The sequence below is a fragment of the Phoenix dactylifera genome, chromosome 3 (assembly GCF_009389715.1).
Source record: "Phoenix dactylifera cultivar Barhee BC4 chromosome 3, palm_55x_up_171113_PBpolish2nd_filt_p, whole genome shotgun sequence".
Lineage (NCBI taxonomy): Eukaryota > Viridiplantae > Streptophyta > Magnoliopsida > Arecales > Arecaceae > Phoenix > Phoenix dactylifera.
Genome location: NC_052394.1, coordinates 9170647 through 9197309, shown reverse-complemented (window position 1 = coordinate 9197309; position 26663 = coordinate 9170647). Strand labels below are relative to the sequence as shown.

Genomic DNA, 26663 nt, shown 5'->3' with positions numbered 1-26663 from the left:
TGGACGAAAAATTTTAAGACCGGTCAACGGGGACTTTTTGTTATAGCGTGGTCTAAAAGAGGGTGGGTGATTAATTTCCCCAAAAAAATAACTTAATAAAAAAATTAATATATTAATATACCATCAATATGGGAAACACATTGTTGCCGTCCAACTTCTATTCATGCCCTCCTACGTAACCCTATCAAACAAGTTTATTTAGACTTCTCAGTAGGTTGATATCATAATGCATCAATATGCATATATTGTGTAAATTCTCAAGTATTTTTTTTTCGAAAAACTAAAATGGAAAGAAAAGAACAGCAAGAATGAACAAGATGGGCCTACAACCCCATTACAATAAACTATCTGATTTCTTTAGAAGAAGATCAAAATTGTCGATCTAATCCTAAAGAAGAAAAAAAATCTTTAAACCCATTCAGCTCTAATCTCTTAAAATAATATTAGAAAATAGAAAAACTAGTAAAAGTAGGGTCCATGATCCATTCTCTTTCGTTAGTGATGATAAAACTAAATTATGATACCTTTATTTGTATTAAAGATGTCCATCCTTATAAATTCTAGGTTGGAATTCTCTTTTAGGATGTATTTGAATGATTGGGCTGAAAATACTATTTAGTGGCTCAATCCACGAATCCCATAGAATTTTTAGTCCAATCATCGCCCTTAGTTCAAAGATGTTACATATTTTTTTCCAAAAAAAATATGTGTAGTGTAAATAGTCATAAAAAATCTAAAATCTTACATGTTGGGGATCTCAACTTTTATATTAACTTTTATTTTTAGTTGACTTGCTAATTTTTCTTAGATTGAGGAATATGTACAGCCGAGGTTTTTCCTAAAAAGAAAATTTTTATTTTGATTGGCTTGTTTTGAGGCATAAATGATGAAAATTTTCCTTTGATTGCTTGGTGCACTAGATCCTTCATGGATAGACATCATATTGTGCGTCTCAAAAAGTTACTCAATTTCATAAACAATATCACTAAATCGGACATCATATGGGCAAGTTAGGACTTTCAGAAATTTAATGCACAACTTGGCTTTCCTATGTGGCGAACCTCGCTCTTAAACCCTATGGCTAGTCGGATCCGATGATCCTCTTGGATTAACTGCTAACACTCTTAGGTGGGCAGAAGTTGTGCTAGAGGTTTAGAGATTAGGGAACAGCTACCATAACTAAGCTAGGGTTAAAATTTGTAATTGATAAAAACACTTTGATTGCATTCTCTAGGCATGCCATCTCACTGTTAGAGCAAGCTAACCCTAAGATTTCCTCAGAAGTTTGATAATCTTTTCCTTCTCTATTTCATACATAATGATAATAAGGATGAAAGCCTAGCTTTGCAACTGATCGATCTCTAGAGCTTGCCCTAAATACCTGTTGGGATCAAACCGAATCAACCTTCAAGATTATAGACTGATCTAAACACACAGACTTCAATGAACAAAACAGAAATAGAATCAAGTTATCAAACCAGGCAAGAACACGATTTTATGTGGTTCAAGTTCATAAAGAACCCTACATCCACGGGACTCAGCCACTAAGCAATTACCATACAAAACAAGATTACACCCTTAAGGAGAAAGTTATTCTCACAGCCTCACGATACAAGATTTCACTCTCTAGACTTAGCACCAAAGCAAAACTTCTCAAGACACTTCATAAATTCCAGTACACCCAATGTTCTCACTATCTTTTTTCTGAAGCAAATAATAGAATAACTAACTAACAGCTTTAGGTGCCAAGTCAGTAACTAACCAGAAAAGAGTTATAAACTAACTAACTAAAAAAATGATTACAACTAACTCTGTTTGTGAACCACAACTCACAAACCTCCACCTTGGTTTACAAACAAGTGATTTTCTGCTGTAGTTGCTTCCATGTCCTTATTCATCTTTATCAACCGACTTCAATCTGGACCAAAGTAATGCTTAAACTTGGCCAACGAAACAACCTTAGTTGCCATATCTACAAAATTATCCTCTGTAGATACCTTTTTCAAACTGATCAATCCGCTGCTCACAATATCTCTGATAAAATGGTGTCTTATATCTACATGCTTGGTTCTTTCATGATATACTGGATTCTTGCAGAGTTGAAGAGCACTCTGACTATCAGTACATAGTATTGCAGAAGAACCTATCACCCCAAGTTCCTTAACTAAACCCTGTAAACATAAAACTTCTTTCACAGCTTTTGTAGCAGTAATATATTCTACTTCTGTTGTAGACAAAGCCACAATAGATTGCAACTATGATTTCCAGCTCACAGATCCTCCACAGATGGTAAAAATATATCCAGTAGAAGATCTTCTCTTGTCCACATCCCCAGCATAATCTGAGTCAATGTACCCTAGAATACCTTCCACACTATTAGCTCTACCAAACCTCAATCCCACATTCACTGTACCTTTAAGGTATCTTAGTAACCATTTCACCCCTCTCCAATGCTCATGACCTAGATTTTTCATATACCTGCTAAGTACACTGATAGAATAAGCAATGTCAGGCCTCGAGCATACCATAGCATACATCATTGAACTAATAGTATTAGTATAGGGGATTTTAACCATTTGTTCCATCTCTTCATCAGTTCAGGACATTGAGTCACAAAAAATCTGAAGTGACCTGCTAAGGGCACACCAACAGGTTTAGACTCTTGCATAGAGAACCGTTTCAAAACCTTCTCTAGATAACTCTTTTGAGACAAAAATAGCTCCTTCTTATCGCTTTTTCTCTTGATCTCCATACCTAAAATTCATCTTACAGCCCCAAGGTCCTTGATGTCAAATTCTAAACTCAGCAGACCCTTTAGCTTTTGAATCTCAAGTTTCTCTTTGCAAGCTAGCAACATTTTATCTACATAGATTAATAAACATATCAAGTTGCCACTTTCAAGTCTTTTGAAATAGAAACACCCATCATAACTGCATCTCTTGAAACCAATCTTAATGACAAAGCCATCGAATTTCTTATACCATTGTCTAGGGACTACTTCAGTCCATATAAGGACTTTTTAAGTAGGCACACTAAATCCTCTTTGCCTGGTTCCTTGAAACCTTCTGGTTGTGACATGTATATCTTTTCTTCAAGATCTCCATGTAAGAAAGCTGTTTTGACATCAAGTTGCTCCAACTCCAAGTCATACTGCGCAACCAAAGCCATTAAAATTCTGATTGAGATATGCTTGACTACAGGAGATAATATCTCATTATAGTCAACCTCTTCCTTTTGTGTACAGCCCTTAGCAACAAGCCTGACTTTAAATCTCATTGGATCAATAGCTGTTGCACCTTCCTTCTTCTTATACACCCACTTGCAGCCCACAATTTTTTGGTTTTCTGGTTTCTTACCAAAATCTATGTCTGATTCTTATTCAGAGATTCCAACTCTTCAATCATAGCTACAATCCATTTCTTGGACTCTTTACTTTCAACAGCATCCTTGTAAGAAGTTGGCTCTTGTTCTTCAATCTCTGAGGCAGTCATAAGGGCATAAGAGATCAAATCTGCAAAACCATATCTAACAGGTGGTTTTATAGCCCTCTTAGTTCTATCTCTAGATAATTGGTAGTTCAAGACTGATCTTGATCCATCTGCTCTCAACTCCACCTGATCCTGTGCTCCAGCTGAACTAAATTCTATGGTTCCTTGGTTATTGGGTGGATCTTCAGTAACACCAGGTTGAGATACTTGGTGCTCGTAGTCAATTTAGGATGGAAACTCCACCTCAAACTCAAAATACTCCTTGTCTGGTGAGGACATACTCCTCTCTGTACTTTTAGCCTCATTACCTGCATTGTTAGTCCTCAAACAAAGCATTTCATTTTCATTAAAGATTACATATCTACTAATAATGATCTTAACCCCAGGAGCATCTTTCACCTATAATCTGTACCCTGTAACACCTTCTGGGTACCCTAAGAACACACATTTTAGAGATCTAGGCTCAAGCTTTCCTTCACTTTGGTGTACATAAGCTGTACAACCAAAAACTTTGAGATTTCTATAATTTGTCATTAATTTGTCAGATATCTTTGCGGTATTTTGGACAATACCGGGCTTGTAGCAAGCTGTTTCTGTAGCTGGAATTATGGATTTGAGCTTGAAAAAATATTGGTGCTTGAATAGAATCAGAAACATAATTAAATTGAGATTTGTATATGAGTTGATGGCATCTTAACTTGTTAAAAGGGCTCTTATATTTTTAAAATGCTGTGCTTGGGGTAGAACAAAAGTTTTGACTGTTTGTGTTAAATTTAGCATAATGCCAAAACAAAGGCATGCGGAAGAATATTGTTGGGCATGGTACAAGACAGATATGTCAAATAGTGTATGCACTTTTGTTATGATTATTATTTTAGAGACCTATTTGCATGACAAAATTATATTTAAAACTAAGGATGAGTAAACTAAACAAAAAAGAACATTTTTTATTAATATATCCCCTTTTATCTGATCTGACTTTTGACATGTTTTTCATTACTTTGTTATCATTTGTCCTATGTAAAGTTTTTCTTTTAATTTTTTTAATTTATATTAGAGTGTAGATCAGTATAAGCTTCCACTCTTGGCGACCACAGCCAAAATCTTGACATCAAATGAGCCAAGAGATTCCACAGAGTGGCACTATGACATATGACTTGGCCATGTAAAATGCTTGTGGGAATTGTGTGCAGATGTGTTATGTTCGGATGGAATAGAATATATGTTTACATTTGCATTATTGGTGGAGAAGGAAAGCAAAAAAAATTTGTTTCTTCTTTGAATTATGAGATAAACACTGGTGTGAGAACCATTCCATGATCTAAGCATCAATCCTCTATAGTTTCAGCATCTCAAACCTATGAGGTTGGGGTTCCAATTATTAGTGTAGGAAATCAAAATATTATACTTATGGTTGGGGTTTCTTTTCCATATCCGATAGATGCTATACTTATTGGATATAACCCACCAATTCTTTTTTTTTTAAAAAAAGTTTTGTTCTGCAAGGCTTCCCCAAGTCTCTGTCAAAATGTTTAACAGACAAATGACTGAAAATGATTCTAGGCGTCAGGAAAAGATATGTTGTCCTGTCACAAGAATAACTGGTCTGAAAATAGAAGGGAAGAAGTGCATTGATAGCTCAAATGCCACTGCATGGAAACTGAAATAGCTTACTGAACATTTACATGCAACTAGATTGTAACTTTGCCCGCTGATTATAACTTATTAATCTCATAACTTTGAATTACTGAGCCATTTAGGGAGTGCACATCACGCCTAATCTGATTTGGCAGAAGGTAGCTGTGTGCATTGTCTTCTCGCTCTCCATTGTAGGCCAAAAGGGATAATCTGAAGCAGTCTCATTGCTGAGCATGAGATGTGCCATTTAGACCAGTCCTTTCTATGTTCATATCTTGCTTCTTCTTGAGGAAGTTGGAGTACCAAAAGGCAGAGAGCTTTGGAACCCTTTCACGCTTCTCATCATCAAAATCCACAAAGTAGAGCCCAAAGCGTGATCTATACCCAGCCAAGAGCTCAAATACATCTAAAAATGACCACACAAAGTATCCTCTCACATCTGATCCATTCCTGCAGAAATGAACAAGGTGCTTAAAAGGTTTACAACATAAGTTTTCCTACTTTTTGTTTTGGTGGCTTGTAGTGTATATCATCAAGACAGCAGCGTTACCTGACAGCATCTAGAGTGCTTCCAATGAAGCCACTCAAGAAATCTATCCTGGCAGTGTCATGGATTGTGTCGTTGAATATTCCTACTCCATAACCTGATGGCAAAAATGCATTGTTGCAGACATAGACATCAGACATTCAAGCATCACCTCAGACACTTAGGGTGGTTGACACATTCAAAAAGTATGGTTTATGAGGGTATAAAAACTTCAAAAAAAGGTTTTCCAGGACATATTTTAACAACTGTTTGATTTTTGAAAAGTTGAAGATTTTAGGAGGTGCCTCGTGACCTTGGAAGCAGACTGACCATTTTCTTGGATATAAATGGGAGGATTTCCATAGGCTTCTTTAAGATACTCCAACATATATTCCAGCCCTTGTGGATCTGCTGGTGCAGGAACTGGGATAAGCTGATTTAACACCTGAGTCAGCCACAAGAAGCAGTGAACTAGTAACCAGCATTCAATAAAGGAATCATTTGCACTTTTACCTGATCAGTGGGTGTTATATTCTTTGATACTGCAATGAGATATCAGCCATTGGTTAGAGTACAGTCCACATAGTCTCCATCAGCCTATTACCAATGCAAGGAAACCAAACCTGTGAATTTTGCAAAGATATCTGCATTGTAGTCTCGAAGATCTGTCCTGGAACCATTGGAGTTATCACTGACATATGCCGAAAAATAGTGATTCAGACCAACAAAGTCGAATGAACCCTTCACTTGTTTGGACTGGTATTTGTTGAAGGATGGTAGCCTTGAACCAGCGTTTTTCTTCATGACCTCAGGGTAGTCTCCAAATACTAGGGGATTTATGATCCTGAAGTGGATGCTAGGAGGTCAGCTGCTTATATCCATATCAGTGTGGGTACTATACATGCTATTCCCTTACCAGCCTATCATGAAGTCTAATGATCTTTGGGCTGCTTGAACATCTGCTGTGGAGTTTGTAAATGCATAAGCCCAGAAAGTATACACATTCAAGCCTATCCAGCCATTTTGCATAACCTGAATTTAAGGATGTCAGCAGCATTGCCTCCCTTCTTTCTTGATCTAAAGCATGCAGTTTTAATGAAATTTGATAGACTATTATGTGGATATTGTTCAAATAAAATGATAGTGTTGTCAAGAAGAACTGAGTAAAACTACATAGTGCTGTATGCATGAACTGAAAATTCTTCATAAATATTGACTTTGAACTAGGATAGAAAGGAAGGAACCTCACTCAGAATCTGTGAGAACAAAATTCATAGAAGCTAATGCTATAAGGATGTTTTGTGCAGTGGGTTTGAATGGCAAGGAATGAAAACTAAAAGCTAACCAAATTACTAGGCTCTTAAAGTTCGTTAGTCATAGTTATAGGCAGAATAAAAGTTATAGGTTAATGGTCATATTTAGCCTTGCATTTCAAGGTGTTTAACAAGTAGATGTCTTCAATTTTTGTTATGATACATTACTCTAGGTTAAATACAACATTTCAATGACTTGCTTGTGGCGTTTTCGATGCTGTACCAAATTTGGTATCATTAGAGTAGAGCATTTTCCTGGAGAGATTATGACCTGAACAAAACATTCTTTAGATAATCAATGAAGAGATGAGAGCCATCCCGTTTTAAATTTGTAGTCACTAATATCTTTTGAACATTCTGTTAGACTATAATAGGTGAATGAGAAAATAGGCTGCAAAATGACCCACTTGAAAGGGTGCTTCTTAGAAGAGGTATGTCTCTTCAAAAGAGTTGCATCTTTTCATTGCATCTTTGTATGATGCATCTTTTCATTTAAAAGACATGACTATTAGCATGAAAGACATAACTATTTGTAGGGATGTGTCTATTCATTTGAATAGAAAAGATATGTCTCTTCACTTGGTGTCTATTCTGAAAAGTCACCATGAACTCTATAAATAGAGCCTTCCTCCAACCATTCTAAACACCGAATTTTTCCAATTCATCTAGTTCTCTCATTCTAGAGTTCTTAGAGAGCATAAGTGAGTTCATTCAAAGAGAGTACAAAAACTCAGTTTTTGGTTCGCCGTACAAACAAATTGGTGTGCTCATTTTGTTTGTGAAGATCATTGTATCCTGGGAGACAGACGCTCACGAGATCCAAAGCACCTGTGTGGAGGGCGAAATCTGTCTTAAGGACATAGTGTCAAACACTAGCCTTGATCTAACATAGTTGATTCTTCATTTGAGGTCAGATTTATTTATTCATATATTTATTATTCAATTTATTTTATAAATTCACAATACACGCAAACAACAATCTTAAGACAGATTTACACTTTTTATATTGTGTATATTGTGATTTTGTATTTATTTAATTATTTGCAAATAGTTTTATATATACACTTTATAATTCTATTTGCAAAATTTGTTCATTGTTGGTTTGCATTAACTTGACAAACTAAATTTTGATATTACTCATTCTAATTTGAGATTATTCATTTATTTAGTAATTAGAGATGGCTTTAAGTTCAAGCAATGTGGTGCCTACCGCCATTCCCATTGCCTCACATGTGAGCCATGGAGAGAAGCCCGAAAAGTTCAATGGGAACGATTTCAAGAGATGGCAACAAAATATGTTGTTCTATCTCACTACGTTGAATCTTGTGAAGGTTCTTCGTGAAGAAGCTCCTATTCCTGCCGAGGGTGAAGAGAATGCTCAAACTATGGCTACTGTAGAAGCATGGAAGCATTCTGACTTTCTATGCAAAAACTACATTCTCAATGGATTGGACAATACATTATATAATGTGTATCGTCCTCTCAAGTCGGCAAAGGAACTATGGGAATCCTTGGACAAGAAGTACAAAACGGAAGATGCTGGAACAAAGAAGTTCATTGTGGGCAAATTCTTAGACTACAAAATGGTCGACTCCAAGGATGTCATAAGTCAAGTTCAAGATCTCCAAGTGATCATCCCTGACATTCATGCTGAAGGGATGATACTAAGTGAGTCTTTTCAAGTGGCTGCAATTATTGAAAAATTACCACCACTTTGGAAGGATTTCAAAAATTATCTCAAGCATAAGCGCAAGGAGATGAAACTTGAAGACTTGATTGTTAGATTGAGAATTGAAGAAGACAATCAAAATTCTGAGAAAAAGGTTGGAAACCATTTCATGGAGTCCAAGGCTCATGTGGTGGAAGAGGGACACAAGACCAACAAAAGAAAAAGAAAGAATAATGATCAACAAGATACCAAGAGTGGCAATAGAAAGAGGTTCAAGGAAAATTGCTATGTGTGCAACAAACCTGGCCATCGTGCTAAGGATTGTCGCCACCGAAAGGCGCACGAGAATTTTAAGAAAAAGTCTCCACAAGCTAATATAACCGAGGTGGATAAGCTAGCTTCGAATGTTGCAGAATTGACTTTTTCTGCTGTTATATCTGAAGCAAATTTGGTTTCCAATACCAAGACATGGTGGGTAGACACTGGGGCTACTCGACACATATGTTCTAATAAGAACATGTTCACCTCCTATGAAACAGTTAGTGGTGAAAAACTATTCATGGGTAATTCTGCCACTTCAAAAGTTGAAGGCAAGGGCAAGGTTATATTGAAAATGACTTCGGAAAAAGAACTTACTCTAAACGAAGTGCTGCACGTGCCTGATATTAGAAAGAACCTCGTGTCTGGGTCATTGTTGAGCAAAAATGGCTTTAAGTTGGTTTTTGAGTCTGACAAATTTGTACTCACTAAAGGTGGAATTTATTTAGGCAAAGGGTACGTGAGCGAAGGGCTCTTTAAGATGAATGTAATGACTATTGTACCATCTATTAATAATAAGAATTTATCTTCTGCTTATATTATTGAGTCCTCAAATGTGTGGCATGGTAGATTAGGACATGTTAACTTTGATACTATGCGTAGATTGGTAAGTTTAGATTTATTGCCTAAATTTGATATTGATACTAGTAATAAATGTGAGACTTGTATAGAATCAAAACTAACAAGATCCTCTTTTCATTCAATTGAAAGAAGTACTGAACCTTTAGAATTGATACATACTGACATATGTGATTTGAAAAATATTCAAACTAGAGGAGGAAAAAAGTATTTTATTACTTTTATTGATGATTGCACAAGGTACTGCTATGTGTATTTACTTAGAAGCAAAGATGAGGCATTAGATATGTTTGTCCAATATAAGGATAAAGTTGAAAATCAACTTAGCAAAAGCATTAAGGCAATTAGAAGTGATAGAGGTGGTGAATATGATGCACCGCTTAATAAGTTCTGTCAAGAACATGGCATTATTCACCAAACTACTACGCCTTATTCACCTCAGCAAAACGGTGTTGCTGAAAGAAAGAATAGAACTCTAAAAGAGATGATGAATGCTATGTTGATAAGTTCAGGATTACCTCAGAATTTGTGGGGGGAAGCTTTGCTTTCTGCAAATTACATACTCAATAAGTTACCCCATAAGAAAACAAACAAAATCCCTTATGAAGCATGGAAAGGTAGAAGACCTTCCTACAAATATTTAAAAGTGTGGGGGTGTTTGGCTAAGGTATTGGTTCCTACTCCCAAAAAGAGCAAAATAGGACCTAAAACCATTGATTGCATATTTATTGGATATGCAAATAATAGTAGTGCTTATAGATTTCTTGTGCATAAATCTAATATTTCTGAAATACATGTCAATACAATTATTGAATCTAGAAATGCATCATTTTTTGAGAATATTTTTCCATGCAAAAATACAAGTGATACAAGTTCTCATAAAAGAACTTATGATGTTGCAACTAGTGATATGGATCATGAGTCCATTGAAAAAGAAAGAGGCAATGAAATTAGACGCAGTAAGAGGGCAAAGACTGCAAAGTCATTTGGTCCCGATTTTCTAACATATTTATTAGAAAATAAGCCTCAAAGCTTCAAAGAAGCAATGTCCACTCCTGAAGCACCTTTTTGAAAAGAAGCTGTTAATAGTGAAATTGAATCCATTATGCAAAATCACACATGGGAATTGGTAGATCTTCCACCTGGAAGTAAATCTTTGGGTAGTAAATGGATTTTCAAGAGAAAAATGAAAGCTGATGGATCAATTGATAATACAATGCTAGACTTGTGGCAAAGGGTTACAAGCAAAAGGAAGGTATTGATTATTTCGATACCTACTCGCCTGTTACGAGAATAACATCCATTCGTATGCTAATTGCTATTGCAGCATTGTATAACCTTGAAATACATCAAATGGATGTTAAAACAGCTTTCCTAAATGGTGATTTAAATGAGGAGATTTATATGGAACAACCTGAAGGTACCATTGTTCCAGGACAAGAAAAGAAAGTGTGCAAACTTATTAAATCCCTGTATGGATTAAAACAAGCACCTAAGCAATGGCATGAGAAATTTGATAAACACATGATCACAAATGGATTTAAAATCAATGAATGTGATAAATGTGTTTATGTCAAAAATGATAGCCAAGCCTATGTCATTGTTTGCCTCTATGTGGATGATATGATCATTCTGGGTAGTAATAATGAAATCATTAAAATTACCAAGAGAATGCTATCAAGTAAGTTTGACATGAAGGATTTAGGTGTTGCAGATGTTATATTAGGAATTAAGATTTCTAAAACATCTGATGGACTTATATTATCTCAATCTCACTACATTGAGAAAATACTTGAAAAGTTCAACAAAGAAGATAACAATGTAGCTAGAACACCTGTTGACATAAACCTTCATTTAGCCAAAAATACTGGAGAGTGCATTTCTCAAGTGGAATATTCTCGTATAATTGGTAGTCTAATGTATGTCATGAATTGCACTAGACCCGATATAGCATACTCAGTTAGCAAATTGAGTAGATATACGAGTAATCCTGGAGTTGATCATTGGAAGGCAATTATTAGAGTGCTGAGATATTTGAGATACACTCTAAACTTTGGTTTGCACTATACAAGATATCCAGCTGTACTTGAGGGATACAGTGATGCAAACTGGATATCTGATACTAAAGATACAAAATCCACAAGTGGTTATGTATTTACACTTGGTGGTGGTGCCGTGTCTTGGAAATCCTCTAAGCAAACATGTATTGCAAGATCCACAATGGAATCTGAATTTATGGCTTTAGATAAAGCAGGAGAAGAAGCAGAGTGGCTTCGACATTTTCTAGAGGATATTCCAATATGGCCAAAACCTGTGCCAGCAATATGTATACATTGTGATAACCAATCAGCAATAGGAAGGGCACAGAGTAATATGTATAATGGTAAATCTCGACATATCTGTCGAAGACATAATACCATAAGACAATTGCTCTCAAATGGAATTATATCGATAGACTATATAAAGTCTAAAGAGAATCTTGCGGATCCGCTTACTAAAGGTTTAACTAGAGAGCAAGTAAATTGCACATCGAGGGGAATGGGATTAAAGCCTATAATTAAAGAGTCATCATAATGGCAACCCAACCTAGTTGACTGGAGATCCCAAGATCTATGTTCAAAGGGACAACCGAATTATGTGTGGCTTAACATAAGCACTAGGGAGACAAAATCTCCAACCTATTCCTAAGATTAACTAGTGCTGCCTGCAGCGTTTATAATTAAGGGTAAGCTTCGCTTTTAATGAACTCTTATATCTTGAAAATCTAAGTGGGATATAGCAGGATATTCCTAATAAGAGTCACCTATATGAGTGTGAAGGGGCTGCTTCTATGAGAATTTTTATAAGGCTGAATTCTCTAGAGCACTCATGAATACCAGGAGTTGTTCAGGGCCAAAATGAACACAATCATGAGAACTAACTGTGTTAGCAAAGAGACTGTGTGAAGTCTATTTGATTCGATTTACTTAATCAGCTGAATAGTTCAAGACATCTTGTTCACTATTTAGCCAGTAAATCCGATAGCCTTTCACTAGAGAAGGTTCAAGGCCAAAAGCTACCTATCTCGATGCAGAATCTTTTCGCAATGTACTCTCTTAAGTGTCTGCATTAACATTTACATGCATTCAGCCAATTTTCTATTCATGTGGAGGATTGTTAGACTATAATAGGTGAATGAGAAAATAGGCTGCAAAATGACCCACTTGAAAGGGTGCTTCTTAGAAGAGGTATGTCTCTTCAAAAGAGTTGCATCTTTTCATTGCATCTTTGTATGATGCATCTTTTCATTTAAAAGACATGACTATTAGCATGAAAGACATAACTATTCATAGGGATGTGTCTATTCATTTGAATAGAAAAGACATGTCTCTTCACTTGGTGTCTATTCTGAAAAGTCACCATGAACTCTATAAATAGAGCCTTCCTCCAACCATTCTAAACACCAAATTTTTCCAATTCATCTAGTTCTCTCATTCTAGAGTTCTTAGAGAGCATAAGTGAGTTCATTCAAAGAGAGTACAAAAACTCAGTTTTTGGTTCGCCGTACAAACAAATTGGTGTGCTCCTTTTGTTTGTGAAGATCATTGTATCCTGGGAGACAGACGTTCACGAGATCCAAAGCACCTGTGTGGAGGGCGAAATCTGTCTTAAGGACATAGTGTCAAACACTAGCCTTGATCTAACATAGTTGATTCTTCATTTGAGGTCAGATTTATTTATTCATATATTTATTATTCAATTTATTTTATAAATTCACAATACACGCAAACAACACATTCATTATAGTAGATTTTTTATTTAAAAAATGCGATACCTGTTTTCGCCACACGCAGATCATTCACCCCTATTACAATCATGTATATTGTGGAGTGATTGATTATAACCCTATTTGATTTTGATGAGCTCAAAGCATTTGAGTATATCTTATGTTTACTAATGAATTCAATCTAGTGTTTCAGTGAAATTCTTGTAAATTTATGGTTAAGTGTCTCTAGATTTGGTTCAAGACATTTTGGATAAGTTAAGAAGTCAATTTGAACCAAAGTCTGAGACTCGAGTCGACTCCGGGATATTACGAGTCGACTCCAAGCGTATCAGAAGCACTGGCACAGGCTCGAGTCGACTCCTGTACCTTACGAGTCGACTCCAACTGAGAACAGACAGACAGACAGAAAGATCCAACTCAAAACCTGTCAACGAGTCGACTCCTGAAGAGCGCGAGTCGACTCCGATGCTTGCCGAGTCGACTCCAGAGTAGTATGAGTCGACTCCAGGGAGTTACAGACAGAAAGACAGAGAAGTTATTTTGGACTCTGAGAGCCGAGTCGACTCCTGAGGAACTCGAGTCGACTCCGATGGTTGGCTGGTCGACTCCAAAGGAAGCGAGAGTCGACTCCCAGTGTAATACAAGGCAAAAGTCAGAGAGCAACTTTCGGACACTGAGCGCCGAGTCGACTCCCGCAAAGCCCGAGTCGACTCCGAGACAGCGCGACCCCAAAAAGACAGAAGACAGTATTTTCGTCTCTGAGAGGCGAGTCGACTCCAAGACAGTTCGAGTCGACTCCAAGGCAGCGCTACCCCAAAAAGACAGAAGACTGTTTTTCGGATACTGAGAGCCGAGTCGACTCCGAAACAGTCCGAGTCGACTCCAAGACGGCACGAGCCAAAAGACAGAAGATCGGGAGTTCAGACTCTGAGCGCCGAGTCGACTCCCAGAATTTCTGAGTCGACTCGAGTGAGCAAAGTTGAAGAATACCTCTATGGATTCCTTGGAATGAGTCGACTCCAAAAGTGCCAGGTCAGCTCCAGACTTTGGAGAGTCGACTCCGGGTTAAGTCGAGTCGACTCCTAGTCGAGAAGAGCACTTTAATTCAAATCCGGAACAGTTGCCGAGCCGACTCCAGAAAAGCATGAGTCGACTCCTGCTGCAGCCGAGTCGACTCCAGATCGCGCGAGTCGACTCCGATCCCAACGGAAATATTGTCAGGATGTGCAGAATGTGCAAAACGGCTAGAAGATTGTGTCTAACGGCTAGTTTCCGTGGGGAATGGCTTAAATAGCCACAGAGAACTGTAGCAAGGTAGAGAAGTGATATTCCTTTCAAAGAAAACACGAAATCTTCATCTGCCAAAGGATTTCAACGGAAAAGAAGGAAGAGGGCCATTAACTCCATTCAACCAACTCTTTCCAGCATTAAAGAAGTCTCCTTCAACCTTCAAGTCGTCAAGACATTCAAGAGGAGACCCAGAGTTCGAGAAGCCCTCCTCTACATCATCATAAACTTGTTTGAGGGCTCTTAACTTCTCTCCTATTTCATATTGCTGAATATCTGCTTGTTTAGAAGCTGTATTTTTCTGTTTGTTTTTCTATTCATTTGGTCCTTACTTGATTCAATCAGGGGATTGAATCAAGGGTGTAAAGGTTTGTTGGTGAGCCTAGGTTGAAACCAACGTGTAAGGGTTTGATTGTGATCCCGGAAAAACAATCGGATGGTTCTAGTCGGTGAGCCTGGGAAAACCGACCGAGTTCGTTGTGATCTCGTAAAACAACAAGTTAGGTTGTGAGCTTGTAAAACAACCGGCTGTAATCCGAGGGGTTATAGTGAATTCTCAAGTGAGGCTTGAGGAGTGGACGTAGGAGCAAGGGTTAGCTCCGAACCACTATAAAATCATTGTGTTTGTGATTGCCTTGTCGTCTTTACTTTCATTTCATTCACTGTACATAGCATCTAATTAATCAACTTGCAAAAAGTATTAATTAGTATTTCACAAACCATTTAATTGCAATAATTATTTTAAAACCCAATTCACCCCCCCCCCTCTTGGGTTGTCTATCTGGGCAACAAGTGGTATCAGAGCGGGAACTCTATTACCCAAAGAGTAAAAGATCAAAATGACAACCCCATTTGGATCTTCTCACATTGAGGGCCAGTCCACACATAGACCTCCATTCTTTAATGGATCCGACTACTCATATTGGAAGGCTAGGATGAAAATATTTATCCAAGCCCAAGACTATGAGATGTGGACCACCATTCTAAATGGACCATACATCCCATCCATTTATGTAGAGGGTGTCACCATACCCAAGCTTGAAAAGAATTGGGATGACAATGACATTAGGAAGGCACAACTAAATGCCAAAGCAATGAATGTACTTTACTGTGCATTAGATAGAAATGAATTCAATAGAGTCTCTACTTGCATTTCTGCAAAAGAGATTTGGGATAGACTTGAAGTGACCCATGAGGGCACAAATCAAGTAAAAAAATCCAAAATAAATATATTAGTTCATAAATATGAATTATTTAAGATGGACTCTAATGAAACAATCACTTGCATGTTCACTAGATTTACTGACATTGTCAATGGCCTAAAAAGCCTTGGCAAAAATTATACTAACAGTGAGCTTGTCAGAAAGATTCTTCGTTGTCTACCAAGGTCATGGGAAGCCAAGGTGACGGCAATCCAAGAGGCTAAGGATTTAAACAAGCTGCCACTCGAGGAGCTACTTGGATCCCTCATGACGCATGAGCTAACGATGAAACAACACAATGAAGAAGAGTCCTCTCACAAGAAAAAGGTAATAGCACTAAAATCTGTTTCCACTAACAAAGATGTGTCTTGCAGCAGTAGCAGTGAAGAGGAAGACAATGAGGGAGATGATGATGAGGCACTCCTTGTAAGAAAATTCCGAAGATTCATCAACCGGAAGAAGTCCTCTCATCAAAGGAGAGGCCCCTCAAATTCCTATCACAAGGATAAAGGTAAGGAAAGAGAAAATGAAGGGATTGGATGTTATGAGTGTAAGAAGCCGGGGCACTTCAGAGCTGAGTGTCCTTTGCTGAAGAAGGGGAGTAAGTACAAGAAAAAGAAAGTTCTTGTCTCCACCCTATCGGACTCCGACACATCATCATCATCATCGGATGAGGAACAAGAAGAGAAGACCAACCTTTGTTTTACGGCTAACGACAATGAGGTAACATCCGGAACACATTTAGACTTTACTTTCGATGAGTTATATGATGCCTTCAATGAATTAATGGACGAGTATAAGACAATAAACCTTAAAAACAAAGAATTAAAACTAACTAACCAAACTCACCTCCGTAAGTATGATACATTAATTAAGGATAAAGATGTTATTATTAAAGAAAATTCAGAACTTAAGACAAGCAACCAAATCTTAATTCAAAAGACTAATACCTTAACTAAAGATAACGAAAGGCTGACCAAAGAAATATTAGAACTTAAAAACAATAAACAAATCTTAAAAGAGAGTCTCACAAAAGACCTAAATGGACTAAAAACAGAAAAACAAAAATTGACACTAGAACTTGAAAAGTACAAGCCTTTTGTAGAAAAATTTACATATAGCTCAGAAAAATTAGAAATGATACTTAATAGTCAACGAGCTATGTTCAATAGAGCTGGTTTAGGGTATAAACCTAAAAATAAGCAAAAAATCCTTAGTAATTTCTTTATTAAAGCAGGAAAAAGTAAAACTAAGAAAATAACATGTTTTTGCTGTGGAACATTAGGACATAAAGCAAATGTGTGTGATTATAGAAAAGAAAAAACTAAAAGAAAAATTAAAAGAGTTTGGGTTCCAAAAGGAACCAACATTACTAACCATGAAGGACCCAAGAAAACTTGGGTACCTAAAATTGTATGATTTGCTTGTGTAGGAGTGTCTTGCAGCCAAGGTCGACAAAAATTGTTGGTACTTGGATAGTGGCTGCTCAAGACACATGACGGATGACAAAGACCAATTCTTCACCCTTGAGGCTAAGAAGGGAGGTGCTGTGACTTTTGGAGACAATAACCAAGGTCACATCATTGGTATAGGTAAAGTACAAATTACCTCTTCAACCTTTATTGATAATGTTCGATATGTTGATGGTCTTAAACATAATCTACTTAGCATTAGTCAATTGTGTGATAGAGGTTTTGATGTTTTGTTCAAACCATCCTTATGCATCATAACCAACTCAAAAGACAATTGTTTAGTTTTTAAAGGAATAAGACGTGGGAATGTGTATGTAGTAGACCTTGAGGATCTTGCCAAACATAACCCATGTTTAGTTGTAAATGAAACTAAGGATAATGATGCTAGTTGGTTATGGCACCGTAAGTTAGGTCATGCAAGTATGGACACAATTTCAAAACTAGTTAAAAGAGATTCCGTGATAGGTTTGCCAAAACTAAAGTTTGAAAAGAATAAAATATGTGAAGCTTGTCAATATGGCAAACAATCAAGGAACTCCTTTAAATCCATAAAGTGTGTCTCTACCTCTAGACCTCTAGAACTACTACACATGGATCTATTCGGACCAACTAGAACCACAAGTCTAGGAGGAAATAAATATGGTCTAGTTATTGTAGATGACTTTTCTAGATATACTTGGGTCATGTTCTTAGCTCATAAAGATCAAGCATTTTCAGTTTTTAAGAAATTTCATAAGGAAGTAACAAATGCTAGAGATACCTCAGTCATAGCAATTAGAAGTGACCATGGAACCGAATTCGAAAATCATTTATTTGATGAGTTTTATAGTAAAAAGGGAATAACTCATAATTTTTCTGCACCTAGGACACCACAACAAAATAGAGTTGTAGAAAAGAAAAATAGAACCCTAGAGGAAATGGCTAGAACCATGCTATGTGAAAGTAACCTCCCTAAGTACTTTTGGGGAGAAGCCATTAATACCTCATGTCATATATTAAATAGAGTTTTATTGAGACCCATTATAAAGAAAACACCTTATGAACTTTGGAAAAACAGAAAACCAAAAGTAAACTATTTTCATGTCTTTGGATGTAGGTGTTTTGTTCATAATAATGAGAAAGATAATCTAGGTAAATTTGACTCTAAATCTGATGAGGGTATATTTTTGGGGTATTCTACAACTAGTAAAGCCTATAGAGTTTTTAATAAAAGAACTCTTGTTATAGAAGAATCTATACATGTAGTTTTTGATGATTCTAGTGATATCTCTTCTAGCAAGAGAGTAGATCTTGATGATGATGCTGAAATTCTTGAAGAAAAGATTGATGAGATGACATTACAAGATGATGAACAAAAATTAATTGGAAATGCATCATCAAGCCAAGAGGCTATTATGGATCATGGGCTGACTAAGGCTTGGAGGTATGCTCATGGGCATCCTAAGGAATTAATTTTAGATGATCCATCTCAACCTGTTAGGACTAGAGCATCTCTTAGGAACTTAAATAACCATCTAGCTTTTGTCTCACATTTTGAACCCAAACACATAGAAGAAGCTGAAAAAGATGTAAATTGGATAAATGCAATGCAAGAAGAACTAAACCAATTTACTAGAAACAAGGTATGGAACCTAGTTGAACGACCCTCTGAATATTCAATTATAGGTACCAAATGGATATATAAAAATAAACTTGATGAAAATGGAATTGTAATTAGGAATAAGGCTAGACTAGTAGCAAAGGGGTATAATCAAGAAGAAGGTATAGATTTTGATGAAACCTTTGCTCCTGTAGCTAGACTTGAGGCAATTAGGCTGTTACTAGTATTTGCATGCTCTAAGAATTTCAAATTATTTCAAATGGATGTAAAAAGTGCATTTTTAAATGGGTATATTAATGAGGAGGTGTATGTAGAACAACCTCCTGGTTTTGAAAATCATCAATACCCTAATCATGTGTATAAATTGAACAAAGCACTTTATGATTTGAAACAAGCACCTAGAGCATGGTATGAAAGACTTAGCAAATTTCTACTAGAACATGAGTTCACTAGGAAAAATGTAGATACAACACTGTTTTTAAAGAAGAAAAACAAAGATATGTTAGTAGTGCAGATTTATATTGATGATATTATTTTCGGTGCTACTAACAATCGCCTCTGCGAAGAATTTGCTGACTTGATGCAGAGTGAGTTTGAAATGAGCATGATGGGAGAGCTGAACTATTTCCTCGGGCTTCAAATCAAACAATCTGAAGAAGGGATCTTCATCAATCAAGCTAAATACATCAAGGAGATGCTTAAGAAGTTTGATATGGAGGGAAACAAGTCAATCAGCACACCCATGAGCTCATCATGCAAACTAGACCAAGATGAATCAGGTAAATCTGTAGATCAAAAGATGTATAGAGGTATGATAGGATCTTTATTATATCTCACTACAAGTAGACCTGATATCATGTTTAGTGTATGCATGTGTGCTAGATATCAGTCTAATCCTAAGGAATCTCATCTAATTGTAGTCAAGAGAATCTTTAAATACCTAATAGGAACTAAAAATATAGGCTTATGGTATTCTAAAGAATCTAGCCTGAACTTAATAGGATACACAGATTCAGACTTTGCTGGTTGTAAACTTGATAGAAAAAGCACCAGCGGGTCATGTCAATTCTTAGGAGAAAATTTAATCTCATAGTTTAGCAAGAAACAAAACTCGGTTGCATTATCTACTGCTGAAGCAGAATATGTTACTGCCGGGAGTTGTTGTGCTCAAATCATATGGATCAAACAACAACTGGAAGATTATGGAATTAAACAAGATAAAATTTCCATTAATTGTGACAATACAAGTGCTATTAACTTAACTAAGAATCCAATTCAGCACTCAAGAACCAAACACATTGAAATAAGACATCACTTCATAAGAGATCATGTACTGAATGGTGATGTTACACTTCAATTTATTTGCACAGATGATCAACTAGCTGACATCTTCACAAAACCCTTGAGTGAAGAGCGATTTAGTGTGCTTAGGAGAGGATTAGGAGTGATTGATCCATCCTAGTGATATTCTATTCTAGTTCATTGATTTTGATGATTAGCTTGTGCTAAATATGGAGTTTCTCATCTATGATCATCAAATCAGATCATAACTTAGTGATTGTCCCTTGTTTGGTACGAAAATAGCATGATTTTTAGGTGCGTGTCAGAGTTCGAGTCGACTCGGATACGTTTCAGAGTTGGCTCATGACAGGGAGTCAACTCGCACATAGACGGGAGTCGACTCGAGGTCGATGGCAGCATAAGGGGAGTCGACTCACGCATATTTTGGAGTCGACTCGAGGTCGAGTCGACTCGCGACTTACTGGAGTCGACTCGCGGTCGGGATCCGAGTTTTTAACCCTAATCCAAGCGTTTATTCAACACTTCTATTCATCGCCTCCACTGTTCACAAACCCTAGAGCCGTCTCCGACCTCCGTTAGGGTTTTTCCGTCGAGCTTCTTCCGTCCATTAGGTTTATTCCCCATCCCTAGGTCAAGCATGCCTCGTAAGATGGTTGTCCCAAGCCGGAAGAGGCCCCAACCCGCGAGCGGCGCCGAGCGACGGTCCAAGGCTCGGAATGATCCCGTGAGGCCACAACCTCCGATTCGTTCCCCGCCAAGACCGGTTCCCTCGCGTCCGTGCGCCGGGAAGGCGGTCTCCACCGGGAGATATGTCAACTTCGACTATCTCTCCCGGGAAGGCTTCACTATAGGGGATAGGTTGAGGGCCCAAGGACTAGAGTTCTTTTGCTCACTAGATCTTCCCACTTACCCAGGGCTAGTTAGGGAGTTCTATGGGACAGTGTCCAGGGGCAATGGTGGAATACAGGGAACCGTAGCGGGTGTCCCTTTATTCATTTCTGAGGATTTTATAGCACAAATCCTACATCTTCCCCAAGTAGGGGTAGTTCCTACTCCCCCGGCCGATAGGACTGAGGCCCTTACGGCCATATTAGGGAGTCCACCCCAGTCCCCACTAGATGAGGTGTCCGCTAGTTCACTATCAGTTGAAATGCGGCTCCTCTTGAGTATTATTTCTAGGACCCTATTTTCTAAGACTGGCCGCTTCGACTTTGTATCCGAGAGGGACCTAGCCCTCATGTATTATATTCTCCAAGATACCCCAGTCAACTTCCCTAAACTGATCTACAAATACCTATGTGAGCCACTAGACAAACCTAGGCTCACCCTTCCATATGGGATGATGTATACCCTGATTTTTAGGGAGTCCGAGATCCCTATTCCTGAGGGGGAACCCTCTCGCGCACTGCGACACACAGATCGCATGGGTGAGGGAACCCTTCACAGGATGGGATTTCATAGGGTAGAGGGAGCCTGGGTCAGGAAACCATCCTCCTCCACACCTACTACTAGACACTCCCCCAGTCCTGATCCTGATTCTGACTTTTCCACCTATCCCTCCACCTCAGCACCATCCACTTCAGCCGGACCCTCCTCTTCAGCACCTCCTACTCAGCCATTAGAGGTCCGGATCTCTCCTGAGCAGCTCCGGGAGTTGCGGCAGGAGATTGTACGAGATCTTCGGGACGACCTACTGAGGGAACTCCGAGGTCCAGCTACTGCCCCCTCTTCTGCATTGGTTCCCTCCTTATCAGCCGTGACCGAGATGACGGCTCATCTGAGGGAGGAGATCTACAATGTCAGAAGCCTTATACAAGCCCAATTCTCAAACATGAGCGATGTCACAAGCAACACAAGGAAGATGCGAGATGACATCCGACATGACATAGGCACCCAGAGTCAGGGGGTCGAGCGTCTGGCGAATGTGTTGATCGCCAAGTTGGACACACTTCAGGCGAGTCTGACTGAGCTCTCCTCGATCCACAGTAGGGCCACCTCGGCGATCATCACGCAGCTAGGGAACGTCACAGATGGGGTCAGTCTACTTATGGAACAATCAAGACTGGGCAAGGGAGCCACATCCTCCTCGAAGAAACCCTAGCCTGCTTTTTCACTTTTGACATGTACTTACTGCTTTACTCTTTGTATTCACAAGTGTACCTATATATACATCAATACAATGAGTAGACAATTTTCTTCAAAAATGTGCAAATTAATCTCTAATTGCTTGTTTGATGTGCTTTCTTCCTTTTTGCTATGATGACAAAAAGGAGGAGAAAATATATTGAATAGACATGTAAAGAAAATCAATGAAAATCAATAAAAAGAAAACTTTTAAAACACACAATAATTTGTTCTTAGTGGATTCGATACCTTGAGGCTCATTATCTCTCTGTTGGGGCTCCTAACGGAGTAATCTCCAGAATCTATTCAAGGGATATTCGGAGATTAGTTGAATCATACTCAAGAACAAATTGGCAGATTTTCCCTCTAAAAACCAAAAATTTAAGTTCAAAAGCTTCAATGCACTAAAAGAAAATTCAGAGAATCAAAACAAAGTTGAATGCATGTGTTGAGGGGGAGAATCTGAATTTTTTTTAAGAAAGCAAAATCATTAAATATATATAAGCCAAACAATTGATTGCATGACATGAAGGCTTATATAATTCCAAATGAAAGGGGGAGCTTTAACTTCAAAATTTATTGTTTCACACCTTTCAGGTTTAGATAAATTAAATAACCAGACACTTGAATTCATTTTAAAATTTTTACTATAAATCTCCTTGTTTGTTGAGCAATTCACTTTACATATACTCAATATTTTGTCATCATCAAAAAGGGGAAGATTGTGGAGTGATTGATTATAACCCTATTTGATTTTGATGAGCTCAAAGCATTTGAGTATATCTTATGTTTACTAATGAATTCAATCTAGTGTTTCAGTGAAATTCTTGTAAATTTATGGTTAAGTGTCTCTAGATTTGGTTCAAGACATTTTGGATAAGTTAAGAAGTCAATTTGAACCAAAGTCTGAGACTCGAGTCGACTTCGGGATATTACGAGTCGACTCCAAGCGTATCAGAAGTACTGGCACAGGCTCGAGTCGACTTCTGTACCTTACGAGTCGACTCCAACTGAGAACAGACAGACAGACAGAAAGATCCAACTCAAAACCTGTCAACGAGTCGACTCCTGAAGAGCGCGAGTCGACTCCGATGCTTGCCGAGTCGACTCCAGAGTACTATGAGTCGACTCCAGGGAGTTACAGACAGAAAGACAGAGAAGTTATTTTGGACTCTGAGAGCCGAGTCGACTCCTGAGGAACTCGAGTCGACTCCGATGGTTGGCTGGTCGACTCCAAAGGAAGCGAGAGTCGACTCCCAGTGTAATACAAGGCAAAAATCAGAGAGCAACTTTCGGACACTGAGCGCCGAGTCGACTCCTGCAAAGCCCGAGTCGACTCCGAGACAGCGCGACCCCAAAAAGACAGAAGACAGTATTTTCGTCTCTGAGAGGCGAGTCGACTCAAAGATAGTTCGAGTCGACTCCAAGGCAGCGCTACCCCAAAAAGACAGAAGACTGTTTTTCGGATACTGAGAGCCGAGTCGACTCCGAAACAGTCCGAGTCGACTCCAAGACGGCACGAGCCAAAAGACAGAAGATCGGGAGTTCGGACTCTGAGCGCCGAGTCGACTCCCAGAATTTCCGAGTCGACTCGAGTGAGCAAAGTTGAACAATACCTCTATGGATTCCTTGGAATGAGTCGACTCCAAAAGTGCCAGGTCAGCTCCAGACTTTGGGGAGTCGACTCCGGGTTAAGTCGAGTCGACTCCCAGTCGAGAAGAGCACTTTAATTCAAATCCGGAACAGTTGCCGAGCCGACTCCAGAAAAGCATGAGTCGACTCCTGCTGCAGCCGAGTCGACTCCAGATCGCGCGAGTCGACTCCGATCCCAACGGAAACATTGTCAGGATGTGCAGAATGTGCAGAACGTCTAGAAGATTGTGTCTAACGGCTAGTTTCCGTGGGGAATGGCTTAAATAGCCACAGAGAACTGTAGCAAGGTAGAGAAGTGATATTCTTTTCAAAGAAAGCACGAAATCTTCATCTGCCAAAGGATTTCAATGGAAAAGAAGGAAGAGGGCCATTAACTTCATTCAACCAACTCTTCCCAGCATTAAAGAAGTCTCCTTCAGCCTTCAAGTCGTCAAGACATTCAAGAGGAGACCCAGAGTTCGAGAAGCCCTCCTCTACATCATCATAAACTTGTTTGAGGGCTCTTAACTTCTCTCCTATTTCATATTGCTGAATATCTGCTTGTTTAGAAGCTGTATTTTTCTGTTTGTTTTTCTATTCATTTGGTCCTTACTTGATTCAATCAGGGGATTGAATCAAGGGTGTAAAGGTTTGTTGGTGAGCCTAGGTTGAAACCAACGTGTAAGGGTTTGATTGTGATCCCGGAAAAACAATCGGATGGTTCTAGTCGGTGAGCCTGGGAAAACCGACCGAGTTCGTTGTGATCTCGTAAAACAACAAGTTAGGTTGTGAGCTTGTAAAACAACCGGCTGTAATCCGAGGGGTTATAGTGAATTCCCAAGTGAGGCTTGGGGAGTGGACATAGGAGCAAGGGTTAGCTCCGAACCACTATAAAATCATTGTGTTTGTGATTGCCTTGTCGTCTTTGCTTTCATTTCATTCACTGCACATAGCATCTAATTAATCAACTTGCAAAAAGTATTAATTAGTATTTCACAAACCATTTAATTGCAATAATTATTTTAAAACCCAATTCACCCCCCCCCCCCCCCCCCCCCCCTCTTGGGTTGTCTATCTGGGCAACATATATGAACTGTACAGATAGAGTCTGTCTATGGTTCTATAATATACGTATTTAGCATGTTTTCTTGGAGGGTTCAACACCTTTGCAACTGCATAAATTTGGAAGCGTGTCCTCACAATTATAAAGCATTCACTCAAACACTTCTGCTTTTCCATTCTGAAAGATAGATGTATGATGATAGAAGCCTGGCCCCTTATGGAAGTCACTAGAATGGATACTTAATTTAAGAAAATGATTTGAACAAAATGACTTACTTGATATTTCGTCCGATACAGTCTGACAGCTGATGCATGTGCCAGTAGGGCATGGTGAACCACGATGTATGGCTCTACACTGGAATTGCCTGCTATACAATTGATGCCAAATGGATAAGAACACCGATTGGGTGGGAATGCTCCGCTGTCATAGGCAGCAATCGCCATGATGTTGGGTTCTATAATGGTGGTCCAGTGGGAAACTCTATCACCAAATTCCCTAAAACACACATCCGCGTATGCTGTGAAATCATCTCTGTTATCAATTTGAAGGGGTTAGGACATTAGATCACTAGTATTTTGGTAGGAAAGTTTAGAACATCAAATAGAAAAAGGATTACACAATCTTAGGACTCAGCCATCCTCGGTACTCATCTTCAAGTACTTGGGGAAGATCTAGATGATAGAGTGAAGCATGTGGCTGAATTCCTATATCATTCAGAAGAAAACAGAACTGAGAAGAAGATATAATCAAATGCAGTTCATCTTAGGAGCACAGGTTTGACATCTTCGGTATCTATGGTGCGATATTTACACTTAAAGAACTGACACCTGGTTTCAGTTCTCATCCTCCCATAAATATGCATATAGTGAGATAGTCTTTACGTGATGTTGAAATATCAGGCATTACTTATGTGATGATGATGTTCTATTTCTTGTCCAACTTTATGCTGGATTTTTTGATAGTACATTTATTTAACTGTCATCCATCTGATTTTCAGGAAGAACCACTCCTGACTGATGTTATCTTAGTGGAAATTGAGCACCATTTTAAAGGGTCGGCATCATCTTGATCCATAGAGTGACACCTGCTTGGTATGGCTAGTCTTCCCTATAAATTTGACTAATTTGAAAGGTGAGAGAGGTATGTTGTATAGTGTGGCTAATTTATCAGAAAGTTACTGAAACTGTCGTTTATGGAGAGGCTGAGCAATCTTTAGAGCTTTTGATAACTTAATTGATATGTATTTCCCATTGTTGATCTCTTGTGCCTTCTTATGGTATCACGCACACAACAAAGGATGCATGGCTTTAGAATTTTGTGACTTCGTAATTTTGAATTTCGTTTATCAATAAACTAAGGATAAGAGCAAATTAGAACAAACTGAGCTGACCATGTTTTACCAGCTCGTTGATGAGATTGTTAAAAAACTCAAGGCCTTTTGGATTGACAGCTCCTCTCCCATCTACAAAATAAGAGACAGCACACAAGTAAGGAACATTTTTTATAGTGCACACCTGTAATCAGAAGCATTGGTTTGTTTGTGATACTTGGGAGAAGTCTTGACCAAGAGATGGAGAATTTGTAGGCCTCCAGTCCTGTATCTGTCATAAGCTTGACATCTTCCTGAAAGATTACATTGGACGTTAGGAAAGTGTCACAAACAATCATAGATTCACATCTTTGC

General features: G+C 38.4%; 1 protein-coding gene across 5 annotated transcripts in view; it reads right to left on the bottom strand.

The window, feature by feature from the left end:
* Positions 1-5095: 5095 nt before the first annotated feature.
* LOC120103961 (beta-glucosidase 22-like) overlaps positions 5096-26663 on the bottom strand; it is a 36774-nt gene continuing 15206 nt past the window's right edge. For 2 of the 5 annotated variants that reach the window (XM_039124546.1, XM_039124549.1), the window contains 10 exons: positions 26527-26602; positions 26370-26441; positions 25596-25683; positions 25255-25510; positions 6569-6684; positions 6276-6496; positions 6166-6194; positions 5983-6097; positions 5677-5770; positions 5096-5576 (listed from right to left, as the gene is read on the bottom strand). In XM_039124546.1, the coding sequence (XP_038980474.1) occupies positions 5348-5576; positions 5677-5770; positions 5983-6097; positions 6166-6194; positions 6276-6496; positions 6569-6684; positions 25255-25510; positions 25596-25683; positions 26370-26441; positions 26527-26602 (1296 nt within the window). In that variant the 3' untranslated portion in view covers positions 5096-5347. Of the gene's footprint in view, positions 5577-5676; positions 5771-5982; positions 6098-6165; positions 6195-6275; positions 6497-6568; positions 6685-25254; positions 25511-25595; positions 25684-26369; positions 26442-26493; positions 26603-26663 lie in introns of all 5 variants that reach the window. The other 3 variants (XM_039124547.1, XM_039124548.1, XM_039124550.1) reach the window with 3 other exon arrangements.